The 16,324-nt window shown below is 40.8% G+C and overlaps 3 protein-coding genes across 3 annotated transcripts in view; 1 reads left to right on the top strand and 2 right to left on the bottom strand.

The window, feature by feature from the left end:
* Positions 1–16,324, top strand: part of prdm6 (PR domain containing 6) — a 114,908-nt gene that overhangs the window by 69,130 nt on the left and 29,454 nt on the right. The window lies entirely within an intron of this gene.
* LOC140309415 (GTPase IMAP family member 8-like) lies at positions 1,458–4,209 on the bottom strand. The gene has a single exon (XM_072387260.1). The coding sequence runs from the start codon at positions 4,114–4,116 to the stop codon at positions 1,465–1,467; it is 2,652 nt and encodes an 883-aa protein (XP_072243361.1). The 5' UTR covers positions 4,117–4,209; the 3' UTR covers positions 1,458–1,464.
* LOC140309414 (GTPase IMAP family member 8-like) lies at positions 11,687–14,528 on the bottom strand. The gene has a single exon (XM_072387259.1). It carries the CDS (start codon positions 14,437–14,439, stop codon positions 11,740–11,742), a length of 2,700 nt encoding a protein of 899 aa, XP_072243360.1. The 5' UTR covers positions 14,440–14,528; the 3' UTR covers positions 11,687–11,739.

Here is a 16,324-nt window from a genome sequence, read left to right as displayed (position 1 = left end):
CAGGTGAAAGATGTGTTTGACTTGTAACACTGCCTGAAAGTGGCTGCTTTTATGTGCGAAACACTCAGATTTCTTTCAGACCTTCATGTTTATGTGAAGCCCTTTCCTCTTTTTATCCTGGGGGGTCGTTGGGTATGTTTGATTTATTGCCTGGTCCTCCCTGGCTGTTTTTACGTGGGTGCAGCAGCTCACCTCTCCCCTCGCTGTGGATATACCACACCCACAGCCACCTGTTCTTAAACAGAGATCTGCTGTCTGTGCTTTCACTTTCTCTTGCTCATAGCTGCATATTTCATAAATCCACCTGACTGACTTTGTGTCAGTATCCAGTTTGACACTTTGATTATCTGGGCTGAAGCTGTCTGTATAAATGCTGTTATCATTTTCATCAGATCTTCCATAATAATACCTTTTTATACAGAAATGTTAACTGGCTTCACTTTGTTCCTGAATGTTGTGAATTTTATGTACTTTAGTTGTGGATTAATGTAGAAATGTGAACCAGGTTTCAACCACATGGGACCGACACTCCCACATTAGATCTGATCCATCAGTCCTGTTTGACAGACTTTTAAGGTTTCTGTCATTAAACCTGCGCCTAAAGCACATGTCATTGGGATTAAAGGCTCATATTATCTATGTGCATTTGTGTCACTGCAGCTCAGTAACAGATGTTTGTAACGATCAAACAGTTTGTTCAAATGAAACTCTCATCAGTTCACATTTGTGACATTAAGTTGCTGTGATTACACATGATTTAAAGTGCACTTAATTTCAGTATAAGACATAGAAATGGGGAACAAAATGAGCTTCAAATAGCTTTTGATGACGTAGCTCTGTAAGAGCTCCATTTCATGGTGCTTCCTTAAATGCTCTTTGAATCCCATCAGGCCTGTGATTAAAAACATGCACACTGTTTTAACCAGGAACTGAATTTATAACCATTGTCAGTTACAACAAACCAAAGAAAACATTTTCTATTGATCAAGTGAGAACATTTTCAGACAGCTGAAGAGATGAAGCCACAATACACAAACAGTTAAATCAGAAGAAATACGACTAATACAAGATTATTATGCTGCTGTTGGCAGAATTCAATTTATCAGTATTTCTAGTGAAATTACAAAATGTTTATAAACATTGTGATTGAGTATATTTCTTATAAGCTGATAGTTAACAGTTATTATTTATTAATGATTAGTTAACGGGTTAGTTACAGCAGGATAAATATGTTCCTCACCAAGCCTTCAAAATAAACAGGTTAAAGTTGTATGAAAGCATTTCTGAATAAGAATACAGTGTTTGAAACAGTAGATAGCTGAAACAGTGTAGCATGATAAGGTATTAATATCAGATTATATATCACACTGAATATGTTTTTATATCTGGACTTGGATTAACGAGTGCTCAGAAGTGCACACCTGAGATCTTTCTGCTCTTTGAACTTAAGGTAAAGGAAACGTCTCATAAAACGGTGCAAGACTTCTCCTCTGAAGCTTTCTGTGCGTATTGTTCTATCCACTCAGTGACTTTGTCTTCGTGTTGGATCTGCAGCTCATTTATTTTTTCTTCTGCGTTCTCTTCAGAAAGATTCTCTTTGAGCTCATTCATCTCTTCTTCTTGTACTTTCTTCAGTCTGTCAAAATCTCTCTTGTACGCTTTGTTCTGGAGGAGGTTTTTAAGCAGGAGCTCGTTCTTCTTCTGTTGCTTTTCCCTCATGTCCTCCATTTCCTTGTCATGTTTAGCCGTAAGAGCAGCAAAGTCTACAGAATATTTCTGTCTGAACTCGTTGAATTCTTCAGCTTTCTTTCTGGCCTCTTCTTCAGTTTTCCTCTTCATTTCCTCTACTTTATTCTCATACTTGTTCTGTGCCTCTCTCCATTCTTTCTCCTCTTGTTCTCTTCTGATCAGATCTTCTTCTTTTCTCTTGCTTTCATATTCTCCTCTTTCCTGCTCATATTCTTCTCTGAGCTTTTGAAGCTGAGCTTTCTCCTCCTCTTTTCTCTTCTGTTCTTCTTCACGTCTTTTATCCCACCATTTTTTACGTTCTTTCTCCCAAGCCTCTTGTTCCTTTTTCATCTCCTCTCTGTGCACCATCAGATTTCTGTCAGCAGCCGTATTTTTGTCACATTCAGCTTTTATTTTCTTCTCCAGAGCTTCAAACTTTTGTTCCCATTGGTGCCGCAGTTGTTCTTCGTATGTTTTTCGATCCTCGTCCTCTTTTTCTCTCTTTTCCTCCTCTTTCTTCTTTTTCTCCTCTTCTTGGTTGATGTACTCCTCCTTTTGTATGAGTGCTTTGTCTCTTTCTGCTCTCTCTTGCTCAATTTTCTTCTTCTTTTCTTGAACTTCTTCATCACATTGTCTCTGCAGTTCTTCCTTCTCTCTCTGCATCTCTTCTTCCTTCTCTTCCAGGATCCTCTTCACTTCCTTTTGAATGGCTGCCTCAGCTTCTTGGAACATCGCTGTAGTGTAGCAGCTGCCACCGTTTTTCTTCCCCATAGAGTTCACTTTGTTCAGTAGTTCTGTGACTTGTGTGCGATTCTCTGGATCTTTGTTATTGAAGACTTGGTATCTTCCTCCACAGTCATCAAGCAGCTTTTTGACAAAGTCATCGCTGACTTCTTCCATGTAACTCTCCATAGTTTGACCTTCAAGGTCATCTCCTCTGGTGAAAACAACAATGATGAAGTCTTCTGACTTCTTCCCAAAAAACTCTTTGATGAGCTCCACGGTTTGTTTTTCCTCTTGTGTGAAGCGACCGATCTGCACCACCAATAAGAAGACATGAGGTCCAGGAGCCAGTAGGCTGATGCATTTGACCAGCTCCTGCTTCACTTCATCATTGGACAGCTTCGTGTCGTATAAACCAGGCGTGTCGACCACAGCAACGGGACGCCCATCAATGACTCCTGTTTCTTTCTGGCAGACCGACGTCACTGACTTCATGCTGGTTTTCGAATGGAAGCATTTTTTGCTCAGAATGGTGTTTCCAGTTGCGCTCTTCCCACAGCCGGTCTTTCCGATCATGACCATCCTTAGAGGCTCTCTGACAAGGCTTCTACATTCTGCTGGTTTCTGTTTACTCTCCAGTTTTATAATCTTTTTTTGTCGGGGTTTTACGGTCATTTGTCTTGTGAAGCATCGAGATCCCATCTCGGTCATCTGTTCCACGGTCTGCAACAGGTCAGGGACCTGCTGCTTGTCTTTAATGTTGAAGATGATGTAACGTCCTCCGCAGCTCTGACAGAGCTCCTGGATGTTCTTGTTTTTTGTGACAAAGTCAACAACATCTGGATCTGTGGGATCTGACTCGACTGTGAACAGAATCATGGTGAAATCAGTGACTTTAGAGCTGAACGTATCTTGGATGATCTCCATTTCTTTCTTATCTTTCTCACTGAAGGGCCCCACAGGTTGGACCAGGATAAAGGCGTGGACACCTTCAGGGCTCCAGAGGGACATACACCTATTTGAGTCCTTTTTTACTGCTTCTGGAGGTTTTCCATACAAGGCAGGCATCTCAATCAGGGACACCAATCGTCCATCCACCTCTCCCTCCTTGTTAACAGTCTCAGACTTCACATGCTCACTGTACCTGTGATTTCCCACGATGGCGTTGGCTGCTGAAGTCTTCCAGATTCCATGTCTCCCACACAGCACTAAGTTGAGAGGAGGTTTGAAGGTTACAGATGCTGTCATGGGGTTGGCACCTTGGGAAAAGTTCAGATGGCCTCTTTTGTTGTCACTCAGTACATTTTGCATGTTCTCGATGAGTTCTTGAAGATCACGATCTGTCAGTTTATCAAAGTTCATTTTCTGCTGCCTTTTTCCGCAGTCTTGGATGAGTTTCTCCACAGCTGAAGTCTTTTCCTCCTCAGTATGTGTCAGGATGACAACTGCATGTTTGAATGCATCTTGACCAAAGAAACTCAGGATGAACTTTAATTTGTTTCTGTCGTGTTCAGTGAAATCTGAAGGCTTCACTAAGAGCAGCAGAACATTTGGTCCTGGGGGGCAAAGAGCCACGCATTTCCTCATTTCATGTTTCACTTTGTCATCAGGGAGACTGAAGACGTCTGATGTGTTCACTACTGTTAGATTTGTTTTCAAACTCATTCCTCGACAAACTGTAGAGTGTAGAGACAATTTGGAAAAAAGGGAATCTTTCTTCCCTGTGATGAAGTTGGTTAATAGGGACTTTTTTTTCTGACTCTTTCCCAACAACACAACGCGGAAGTCATATCCTGTAAGACAACAACAGAAAAGCAATTTAAAATTAGTTTTAATATTCTTTCTATATATGTCACAACATCATGCATAAAATTCAAGTTAATAAACTTCTAATTCAAGCTCAATTGGCTGTAGATTTAATTCATTATCAGGTTGTTTCCTGCAACAAAACCAAACAACAGGGATTACAAAAAATTGTTCTTTAAAAATGATTTATTTCTTTTTTAAAGGTGACATATCATGGAAAAATGGGAGGGGTCATACTAAGACTGATGTAACATCAGCGTAAAGACATCGTCACCTCACACGGAAAAGTGAAACTGGGGTACCACCCTTTCACCAGGCCTGGCAGGGGAGCTCGCTGGCGAGTGACTGGTGATCGACATTCGGCTGGGCTCAGCCTGAAGACGCAATAGGATGCCACTTCCACGTGGGATCAATACTCGCAGGAAGGAAATTTGCGGTGGGGGGCATTGGGAACTGGGCAGTAGACAATGGCGGGGGCCTGGGCGTACCGATCCCCATTGTCGGAAACTTGCTCTTGGGGCATCAAACGTCACCTAACTGGCAGGGAAAGAGCCTGAGCTGGTGTGTGAGTTGAAGTGGTACCAACTCGATAGTTTGGCTCACCTTCACACACAGCTCGATATGCCCAAATGGATTGTGAAGGAGGGGGCATGCAATGTGAATCGATCACGTTCAAGAGCTCGATTACGGATGAAGGTTCCAGGAGCTGTGGCCTGAAGATTGCCGGTACCAGTCGTAGCGTTAACTGGAGGACCCACAGGTGAAGTAACCCCCTCAAGCTGAAGAAGGAGGCTTTTGGGCTTGGTTGTCCCAGGGGTCACATGAAGCAGCTGACAGGCACCGAATGGCCAAAAGGTCTGTAGTGTATGTGGTTGCTGAAGCTAAAACTCGGACATGGGAAGAATTCTGCGAGGCCATGGAGAAGGACTTTCAGTTGGCTTCAAGCATGTTCTGCCAAACTATTTAGAGAAATGGAAAGCAGGGTCATTCCCGGATTGTGCTTTGATGGATAAATGCTGACCCGAACTGAGGATAGTATCAGGTGGTGGCACTTTCTGAGAGTCTCCTCCATCCAGCCAGCATGTCCTCCATTGAGGACACAGAGTCTTAGGACTTGGGGGAAGGCTCACACATAACATTAGCAGAGATAGCTTAGGGAGTTAAAAGCATTCCTAGCATTAAAGCACCAAATGTGGACAAGATTCAACCTGAGATGCTGAAGGCTCTGGACATTATGGGGCTGACCCGGCTCTTTAGTGTTGCATGGACGTCTGGGACAATGCCTTTGGAGTTGCAGACTGGGGTGGTGGTTACCATTGTTCTCACTACAGGGAATCACACTAATAAGACTCCCCAGGAAAGTTTACTCAAGGGTGTTGAAGAGGAGGCTCCAACCGACGGTCGAACCTCAAATCCAGGAGAAGCAGTATAGTTTTCACCCAGGTCGTGAAAAAGTGGACCAGATCTTCATCCTTACAGAGTAATTGAGGAGTTATGGGAGTTTGACCATCCAGGCCACATTTGTTTTTTGGACTTAGAGAAGGCTTACGATAGTGTTCCCTGAGGGATTACGTAGGGGGTGCTGTGGGAATATGGGACACCGGAATTGCATTTACAAGCTATTCAGTCCCTGTATAACGAAAGAAAGGGCACAGCACTTTCTTCTCTTTCTGTATTTTTGGAACAAAGTCGAGCTTGCTTATGGTTTGTGTTGGACTCACATCAGGGCTGCCCCTTGTCACGATCCTGTTTGTGATTTTCATGGACAGGACCTTTAGGTGTAGTCGTAAGGAGAGAGTTGGGGGGGTCACTTCTCTGCTTTTTGTGGATGGGGTGGTTCTTCAAATCAAGACCTTCAGTGCACACTTGAGTGGCTCGTGTCTAGTCCATTGTCGTTACAATCCTCACCTATGGTCACGAGATATGGGCTGTGACCAAAAGAATGTCTTTAGGGATAAAAGCGGCTTAAATGAGTTTCCTTTGCCAGTTCGCTGAACTCAAATTTAGAGATGGGGTGAGGAGCCTGACCATCCAAAGGGAGCTTGCAGTAGAACTGTTGCTCCTTCACATCAAAAGGAGTCAGCTGAGGTGGTTCAGGCATCTGGTTAGGAGGCCTGCCTTTGGAGGTTTTCCAGGCAAGTCGAACTGGGAGGAGGCCCTGGGGCAGACCCAGAACTTGCTGGAATGATTGTATATTCCCTCTGGGCTCTGAACAACTTGGGATCCTCCAGGAGGAGCTGGAGAGTGTTATTGGGGAGAGGGATATCTGAGTTTCCATTCTGGACCTGATGCCTCCGTGACCAGACCTCATATAAGCGGAAGATTAAAATTTATTTATTTATTTATTTTTTTGTACATGGAGCATATATTTGGGTGTCTGAATTCACTGGCTAATGTAAGACTCCCAAAAAAAAACCCACAACCCAGGCACTTTTTCTGTTCCCCTTTGCTGGAAAGGTCCTCATTTCATGAGCAGTTCTAATTATCATTTCTAAAGTACATCACTCCTTAAGACGACTCCACCTCCTCTGCTAAGCCCCGCCCACTCACATCCACCCTGCTGGACGAATGAAGCCAGCTTCTAGTGGAAATGTTCTGCTGTCAGCTGTACTGAGGAGCATGCATCTTCCATCCAGCAGCAGCCTCAGAGGATATAAGAGCCCAGTGGATAAACTATATCTGAGGCTAATGTTCCAGCAGAGTTAGCTAAAGACTGTGAATGTGCAGCAGCCACTTTTCATCCCACTGTTTTAACAACTTGGTCCAGTTCAACGCTGGACTGAAGAAACTGAGCCACAAAGAGGATCAGTTCCAGCTCTCAGAGCCTGAACTTCAGAGCAGGGAAATGGAAGCATCTGAGAAATAACTCCTCATGGTTTATTCATTGATTTATTTCTTCCTTTAGCAGTAGCTAACGCTAACAGTTTAGCTAATGAAGATGACGTACACCAACTTCTGAGGAGTTACTGCTGTTCCTTTCTGAAAGGTGAACATTATTGTTCCCACATTACTTTGTTAGCTGAAGCTTTCTAGTTGAACGGTTCAGTTCTGTAACTCAGACAACCTGCAGCTGTGTGGATAAGGTGTGTTTCCAACACGACACCGGTCCTCTCCTCACTCTCGTTGCTACATTGAACACCGTGTACTGCTCTCTGTTAACATTACATCATCGGCATGTTTCTGATAAAGATGGAGGTCTCCTTGTTTAATGAGGTTAATATGTCCAAAATGTTTAAACTCAGTAATTAACGGTACACATGCATTACTACGAGTTATGCTGTGTACATCTCCGGCTTGGTCCATTACTGTTGATGAGGAAAGCATTGTTTGCTAGCATCTGCTGCTAACTTACAGCTACACTGCTAACTATTAACCTCTGGGTTCAACAAATAACTTCCTATTTAGTTAGTAGCTGTTGACCTCACTGAAAGGGTGGAGTCTCCACCCTGAAAACAAACTTTTAACAAAGAGTTGTTAAAACTGGTTTGTGTCAGAGAGCCACTTTGCGTAAACCAACTTGTATTTTGACCAAAGTCTGTCTCATGTCTCAATAAGACCTCAGCAAATGGTGCCAAACTGTAAAAAAAGCATAATATGTCACCTTTAATAAATATGTGTCCATTCATCCAATAAAAGTAGATTTATTTCACCAACAGAGAAACTCATTTTTTGTTCTTGTTCTCAGTACAATTTTATCTTCCTTATCCCTGTGATCTGATTCTTGCCATCAAACTGGAAACTCCTGATGTCAGACTCACCGTGTGGTCGTGATGTTGCCATAATGTCAGTTTGGTGAGATCTTATCACAGAGCAGCGAGATAAATCAGTCGTCTGTTGGATTGTTGGAAACACAAATATATCATTAGATTAAAATTTATATCAGAAAATTATCAAATTTCTTCATATACAGCAAATAAATCAGTGAAAATGCAAAATCTGCTTATTTTAATGAGTTTAACCATTATGCTACATCAAAGTGTACAAAGAGAGTAAGTTTATCATGTTTAGTAAGAAGAAGAATTCAAATAATAAGTAAGAGATGCTTATCTCTGGGAGGCACGCTGAGAGGAAACAATATTTTATCAAAGCTTGTGTCAAATGTCATTCAGGTCAATATTAAATAATGACTCAATTCTTAGAATAACATTCCATTGACATGAATAATTTGATCATTTTGATACACACAAATACACAGATTAGTTGATTCTGTTTGATAACTGAATGCATGTTTAACTCAAAGACTTTCAGAAGACGAAAAATTATAATTTCAGGAGACTTTTATTGTCTTTTTGTCAGTATGTTTTTCTCTGGTGTTTAATTTATTGTCAGTTCTTTACTTTCATTTCTTTGGAAGGAATGTGGTTTGACAGGATGGATCAGACAGCAGAGCTGATTCAATCTTTCATCAACTCTGGAAACTGGTTGGTCTGCATCTTCTGATTCAGCTGGAGTTCGCATTCCCCAACTTAAGCTAACTTTGAACGTAAGACACAGAAATGTAAAGAACTGATACATAAATACATAAACCCTTTTTTTAGATATAAAACCGGTATTTATTTATTGATCTTAGTTATATTAGCCCAGCTTGTTTACATGTTCTTCTTTTTTTAATTTTTTTCACTTAAAGATGTATTTATTTCTTGAAATGTTTATTTTTTTTATTGACTAATAATCAAAGGATAAGTTTAAAATTTCATCTTATCATCTTTTTATTAGCAGTGTACAAAATGGACCGCCTCTGAGAAAGAGTTGTCACGTCCACACATGGAATTAATAAAATCGCAGCATTTTGTGGTTGCAGAAGTTCACAGGCTGACATCATGATTTCTATTAGATTATTCAGGCAGCATGATTAATTCAGTATTCAATAGTTTCAAACTGCGCTTAAATCTAAAACAAATATATAATGTAGAGACCAGTTACAATAAATAGATAAAAGTAAATTAAATAAATTAACATGTACTTATTGTCATGTGGGGTCAAAAAATTGAAAAACCAGTAAAAACAGCAGGATGTTGACATAAAACTGAGCTTTAACTTGTGTAGATATATGATATAATGTTGTTGTTGAGAAGTAAGAACAGAAGCAACTTTTACAGATAAAATCAAGTCTTAAAAGGACACAAATGAGCCTTTTAAAGGCTTGGTGTGACTAATTAATTTACAAATTTTTCTTTGTAGCGTTTCTTGCCCTTTTTATTGTACTTACCACATACGATTCTCAGGGTTCCACTGTCTCCACATCAAGTTCCAGCTTGGAAATGAAATCAGGTCATGCAGCATCTGATTTTGTCTTAAACAAATGGGCGTGTCACAAGAACGGAGGCTCGTCTTTAGCCAGAATGTATTAAATATTTATGTTCTACCAATGAGCTGCTTCTTTCCTTTGGTAGACACAGATAAGGCGGGTTGTTGTATATGCTGCTTTGTAAGAGATGAGTCATCATCATTAGCTTAGTGCTAAATATGATATCAGAATTATCCTAATTAAAACTTGACTCTGCTGGATTTGAACCCTTCATATACGAACGCCGTATTTGTTTAAAACGCTGTACGTCACACGATGTGAGGAAGCTTTCCCACCTCGCCAGCTGCTGGTTTAGTTAAACAGTTAAACTTGAGGGCCTTGATTTGGAGCCACAGAAAGTTCAAGGCCCAAAGAACTCACAATTCTTATCCAACCAGAATACAGAAGACTTTCAGGTATTCTCTCTACCGTCACAACTGATTGCAACCTTGATTTGGATTCATGGTTGCTGTGTTGACTGTTGAAATGTTCCCCTGGTCCTGAATCAATTTATATAAAGTCCTGACTGGCTTTGATTAGGTTTTAAATTGGTGGATGTCTCTGGTTTTGCAGTTCTGATTAAAGGAAGATGTGGATCGACTCTGTGGTGTATATGAGCCAACATGTATGTTAAGTATGAGCTGTTTATCAGGACAGACAACAGGTGAAAGATCAAACAGCTGATGACGCTGCTGCTCTGATCTGCCAGTTCAATACCTGAGAACCTGCTGGATGTGTTTGACTTGTAACACTGACTGAATGTGGCTGCTTTTATGTGCGAAACACTCAGATTTCTTTCAGACCTTCATGTTTATGTGAAGCCCTTTCCTCTTTTTATCCTGGGGGGTCGTTGGGTATGTTTGATTTATTGCCTGGTCCTCCCTGGCTGTTTTTACATGGGTGCAGCAGCTCACCTCTCCCCTCGCTGTGGATATACCACACCCACAGCCACCTGTTCTTAAACAGAGATCTGCTGTCTGTGCTTTCACTTTCTCTTGCTCATAGCTGCATATTTCATAAATCCACCTGACTGAGTTTGTGTCAGTATCCAGTTTGACACTTTGATTATCTGTGCTGAAGCTGTCTGTATAAATGCTGTTATCATTTTCATCAGATCTTCTATAATAATACCTTTTTATACAGAAATGTTAACTGGCTTCACTTTGTTCCTGAATGTTGTGAATTTTATGTACTTTAGTTGTGGATTAATGTAGAAATGTGAACCAGGTTTCAACCACATGGGACCGACACTCCCACATTAGATCTGATCCATCAGTCCTGTTTGACAGACTTTTAAGGTTTCTGTCATTAAACCTGCGCCTAAAGCACATGTCATTGGGATTAAAGGCTCATATTATCTATGTGCATTTGTGTCACTGCAGCTCAGTAACAGATGTTTGTAACGATCAAACAGTTTGTTCAAATGAAACTCTCATCAGTTCACATTTGTGACATTAAGTTGCTGTGATTACACATGTTTAAAGTGCACTTAATTTCAGTATAAGACATAGAAATGGGGAACAAAATGAGCTTCAAATAGCTTTTGATGACGTAGCTCTGTAACAGCTCCATTTCATGGTGCTTCCTTAAATGCTCTTTGAATCCCATCAGGCCTGTGATTAAAAACATGCACACTGTTTTAACCAGGAACTGAATTTATAACCATTGTCAGTTACAACAAACCAAAGAAAACATTTTCTATTGATCAAGTGAGAACATTTTCAGACAGCTGAAGAGATGAAGCCACAATACACGGACAGTTAAATCAGAAGAAATACGACTAATACAAGATTATTATGCTGCTGTTGGCAGAATTCAATTTATCAGTATTACTAGCGAAATTACAAAATGTTTATAAACATTGTGATTGAGTATATTTCTTATAAGCTGATAGTTAACAGTTATTATTTATTAATGATTAGTTAACGGGTTAGTTACAGCAGGATAAATATGTTCCTCACCAAGCCTTCAAAATAAACAGGTTAAAGTTGTATGAAAGCATTTCTGAATAAGAATACAGTGTTTGAAACAGTAGATAGCTGAAACAGTGTAGCATGATAAGGTATTAATATCAGGTTATATATCACACTGAATATGTGTTTATATCTGGACTTGGATTAACGAGTGCTCAGAAATCTGAGAAAGCTGAAGTATCACAGACGGCTAAAACCACAGCTGAACTGTGTTTTCTGTTCTCATGAGATGCTACAGGTCCTCTCATCTTTGGCTTCCATCACATGTTCCTGTATCCACTCGTTTATTTCCTCCTGATGAGCTTTCTTCAGCTCGCTCATTTGGTTGTTTAAATCTTCACTGTCGTGGAAACGATGTAATGACTTTAGCTCGTTCACTTCTTCTTCTTGTTTTTTCTGCAGCTTGTCGAAGTCTCTCCTGTTTGTTCTGTTTCTCTTCAGATGGTTTATCATGAGCTCACTTTGCCGTTGTTGCCTGTGCCTCATGGCCTCTAAATCTTTTTCACACTTTTCCAGCTCAGCTGAGGCATCCTTGGCGTATCTGCTCCTGAATTCATTGTATTCTTCAGCTTGTTTTCTGGCCTCCTCTTGATTTTTCTTCTGCATTTCCTCGAGTTGCTTGTTAAAGTTTTCTCGTGCTTCTTTCCTTCTTCTTTCCTCTTCCTCTCTTCTCATCCAGTCTTCCTCTTTTATTTTGTTTTCATATCTTTCTTTTTCCTGCTCATACTCTTCTCTGAGCTTTTGAAGTCTCTTTCGCTCCTCTTCTTGTCTGTCTTCCTCCTCACGATCTCGTTTTTTGCACCATTCCCTCCTCTCCTGCTCCCAAGCCTCTCTTTCTTTTCTCATATCCTCTATGCTTTGCATTAGTACCATCGTCTTAGCACCTACTCGTCTTTCTGATTGCATCTTTATTTTCAGGGTTTCATCTTTTTGATCCCACTCGTGTTGTTTGACTTCCTCCTGCTTTCTTTTGTTCCTCTCCTCTTCTTCCCTCTTCATGTTTTCCTCCTTCATCCTCTGCTCCGCCCTCCTCATGTTGTGTTTCTTTTCTTTGACCAACTGGGCTTGCTCTGCTATTTGTTGTTCAAATTTGGCGATTAGATCCATTGATCTTTTCATGTTAGATTTAATTTTTTCTTCATTTTTTTGTTCAAACTCTCTCTTCAGTCTCTCTATCCCTTCATTCTTTTCCTTCATTATCTTTTGCATCTCCTTTTGAATGGCTGCCTCCGCCTCATTAAACATCTCTGAGGTGTAGTAGCCGCCACCATTTTTCCTCACCATTGTCTCCACCTTGTTTAGCAGCTGGCTGACTTGAGAACGATCGCTCTGCTCGTTGTTATTGAAGACATGGTGTCTCCCTCCACATTCAGACATCATTTTTTTGACATAGTCTTGACTGTCTTCAATGTAACTCTCAAAAGTTTGTTTTTTAAGATCATCTCCTCTGGTGAAAATAATGATCATGAAGTCCTCCGATTTTTTGCCAAAGAACTTCTTGATGAGCTCCACAGTTTGTTTTTCCTCCGGCGTAAAGCGACCGATCTGAACCACAAGTAAGAAGACGTGAGGTCCAGGAGCCAGCATGGTGATGCACTTCATCAGCTCCTGTGTCACTTCATCATTGGTAAGACTCGTGTCGAACAAACCGGGCGTGTCGACCACAACAATGGGCCGTCCATCGATCTCTCCTGTGGCTTTTTTGCAAGCTTTTGTTACTGCCTTTTGACTGACCTTTGATTGAAAGCATCCTTCGCCCAGCATAGTGTTTCCAGTGGCACTTTTTCCACAACCAGTTTTCCCAATCAGCACCATCCTCAGAGGATCTCTTCTCTCCTCCATCCTGAAAGGATCTCTTCTCTCCTCCATCCTGAGAGGATCTCTTCTCTCCTCCATCCTGAAAGGATCTCTTCTCTCCACCATCCTGAAATTTTCTCTGTACTTTTTCAAGGTGCCCACCTTTGACAGAGATGCCGTCCTTGTAACCAGATTCACTGGAGGCTTTGGAAACATATCCTTTGTAAAGCCTTTGGTTTCTGCCGCCCTCATTGTTTCTACACCATGCAACACCTCAGAGACCTGCTGCTGTTCGTTGATATTGAAGATGACGTATCTTCCTCCACAGCTCTGACAGAGCTGTTGGATTTCTTTGTTTTCTTGCAGAAACCTTGTCTTGAAAAAGTTAGGATTCGTCTTCACTGTGAAAAGAATCATTGTGAAATTATTGATTGCAGACCCAAAAGTTTCCTGGATGGTTCCCAGCTCTCTCTTGTCTTCCTCAGTAGGAGAATCTAAAGGTAGGACCAGCATGAAGGCGTGGATACCTTGAGGCCCACAAAGAGAGAGACGCCTGTATGATTCCTTCTTTGCGATCTGCTCAGGTTTTCCATGCAAGGTGGGCAGTTCCAGCAGGGACACCTGAAGTCCACACACCTGTCCCTGGGTTTTAACACACTCGGAGTCAGCAGATGGAGCAGACTTGCTCTGTCTCAGAATAGCACGAGCTGCAGAAGTTTTCAAGGCTGCATGGCTCCCACAAAGGACCAGGTTCAGGTGGGGGGTTGCAGATGCAAGCACCATCAGGGGGTTCACCTGTTCAGTGAGTGTTAAATGCCGCCCCATGTTGCTTTTCACTGTGTTTTCCATTTGTTTCATCAATTCTTGTAAATTAGAAGAATTTTTTTCATCGAAGTTGATTCTGAGCTGCTTTTTTCTGCAATCTTGGACGAGTTGGTCCACAGAGGAATTGAACCTCTTATCGTTTTCTGCTGTAATGACCATTGCGTATTTAAAAGCGTCATCTTCAAACAAGCTCATGATGAGCTTCATTTTCTCTCTATCCTCCTCACTGAAGTCCGATGGCTGCACCAGCAGCAGCAGGACGTTCAGTCCTGGGGGGCAAAGAGCCAAACATCGGCTCATCTCATGTCTGATCTTTTCAACAGGCAGATCAAAGATGTTTGTTTTCACCACAGTGGCGCTTCTTTTCCCCACCTCTCCAAGAATATGAGTCAAACGTGTGCATTTTTTCGGAAAAAGGCCGTCGTTTCTTCCTGTTATGAAGCTACTTAATTTGAATGTCTCATACTGGCTTTTCCCGAGTATCAGAATCCTGAGTTCAGATGCTGTAAAACAATAAGAGAAAACAAAAGAATCACAAATTTACACAAAGTTGTGGAATATGTTGCTGTAGCTTTGGGTTTAGTAAAATTCTGATCAAATTAAGTTTTATCAATACCGCAATATATATCGATATTTTGTTTCCCGATAAAGTATCGATTTTACATTATTACATTTTACATTATTACGTTACATTATTACGTTACATTAGTGAAAACACAGAACATCAACATAATACAAAACAATGCTGGGGGGGGGGTCACAGTATACAAAACAGTTATATAAATATAATATTTATATAAAGTGCATAGCTCAGTGGATTTGATGGCTTTTCTGTTTATAGAATATAGGATTGTTGTTTGAGCTCCTTCTCAAAAATTTAAAAAGATGGTTTGTGATTAGAGGATTTGATTTGTGTTTATGGTATTTAGTAAAACAAGCAGGTCGATGATGTAATATTCACAACATAAACATGAGTCACGTTTGTGACATGTTTGTTTCTGTTTGTCTGGCGGTGTTGTCCTTCCGGTTCAAAGGACGGACCACCGTCCAATCAGCAACGATTCGTGTCAAATCACACTGTCCCTTTAAAATCATCCGAAAATTGAATCGAATCGAATTGTTGGCTAAATGCCGTGTATCGTGAGATAAGTGAAGGTAGTTTAGACTACCTTTACAGCCCTGCTGTTTGCTGATGTATTTGATTATTTTACTCAAGTCATATTGTCATGGCGACATTTAAAAACGTTTTTGCATATACGACTTATTTTCCTGATATGGTGCAGCCCAGCAGTTTAAGCCTCTCTGGTAGAGAAACACACTCTGAATATTTTGCATTTCTGCACTTACCAGTTGCCATCTGTTGCAAAGAAATTCCAACACACAGAAGCCGAAGTTGTTCCTGTAACAAAAAAAAAATCAACTTAAGAACTGCGTTACATACAGTAGAATCAATAGTCACTTTAGCTGTGAAATGTATCCAAATGATTTTAAGCTTTAAGGGTTCTTTTGTTTACGTAGAAACAGAAGGATGGACATTGTCTCTTTAAAGATTAGTACATTTAAAAAATGATTTTACATAAAAACACTTTACCTGATGTTTTGGTGTCTTTTAGTGCAGGTTTGTCATATTTTATTGAAGAAGCTGTAGTTCAGTCTGTAACCATAAACTCTTCTGATCATCAGATCTGAACAGGAAACACAAGAGAATTACAAATCAACTGGTTTGATTGATCGAGTTACAGCATATACACAGATATGCTCTATGATTTACAGTTTAATGTACTTACCAGATCAGATTGACGGGGAGTCACTGTTTCTAGATAAGTTCCAGCTCTGAAATGACATCAGTTTATCTGAGATCTCTTTAGACTTGGTATCAGAGTGATGACTGGGTGTGTCTCATGCACTGAGAAAGAACTGAGACTTGACCTGTGCCAAAAAATGTTGAATATTTCCTCTCTGCAAGCAAAACAACAGTGAAACTCTCCTGTTCGTTAAAGGCCTGCTAATAAGCTGCTCGTTTCCTTTTTCAGACTCAGTTGTGTTGGGTGTGTGGTGAAGACTTAACTCTGCTGGGTTTGAACATGTTCTGAAGCGGGGGTCAGCAGCACTCTTTGCTTGGGTGATACGTGTGAACATCCACATGAATGTGAGGACCCAAGGTTTCCCACCTCTCTGGTTTAGC

Source organism: Leuresthes tenuis, unplaced genomic scaffold (assembly GCF_036924035.1).
Source record: "Leuresthes tenuis unplaced genomic scaffold, fLeuTen1.0.hap1 SCAF_6, whole genome shotgun sequence".
Classification (NCBI taxonomy): domain Eukaryota; kingdom Metazoa; phylum Chordata; class Actinopteri; order Atheriniformes; family Atherinopsidae; genus Leuresthes; species Leuresthes tenuis.
Note: the sequence above shows the minus strand (reverse complement) of the source record. Positions and strands in the feature narration are given on the sequence as shown.

Excerpts from the sequence above, each read along its gene's own strand:
- LOC140309415 (XM_072387260.1), bottom strand. The coding sequence starts at position 4,116 with ATGAGTTTGAAAACAAATCTAACAGTAGTGAACACATCAGACGTCTTC.
- LOC140309414 (XM_072387259.1), bottom strand. The coding sequence starts at position 14,439 with ATGAGCCGATGTTTGGCTCTTTGCCCCCCAGGACTGAACGTCCTGCTG.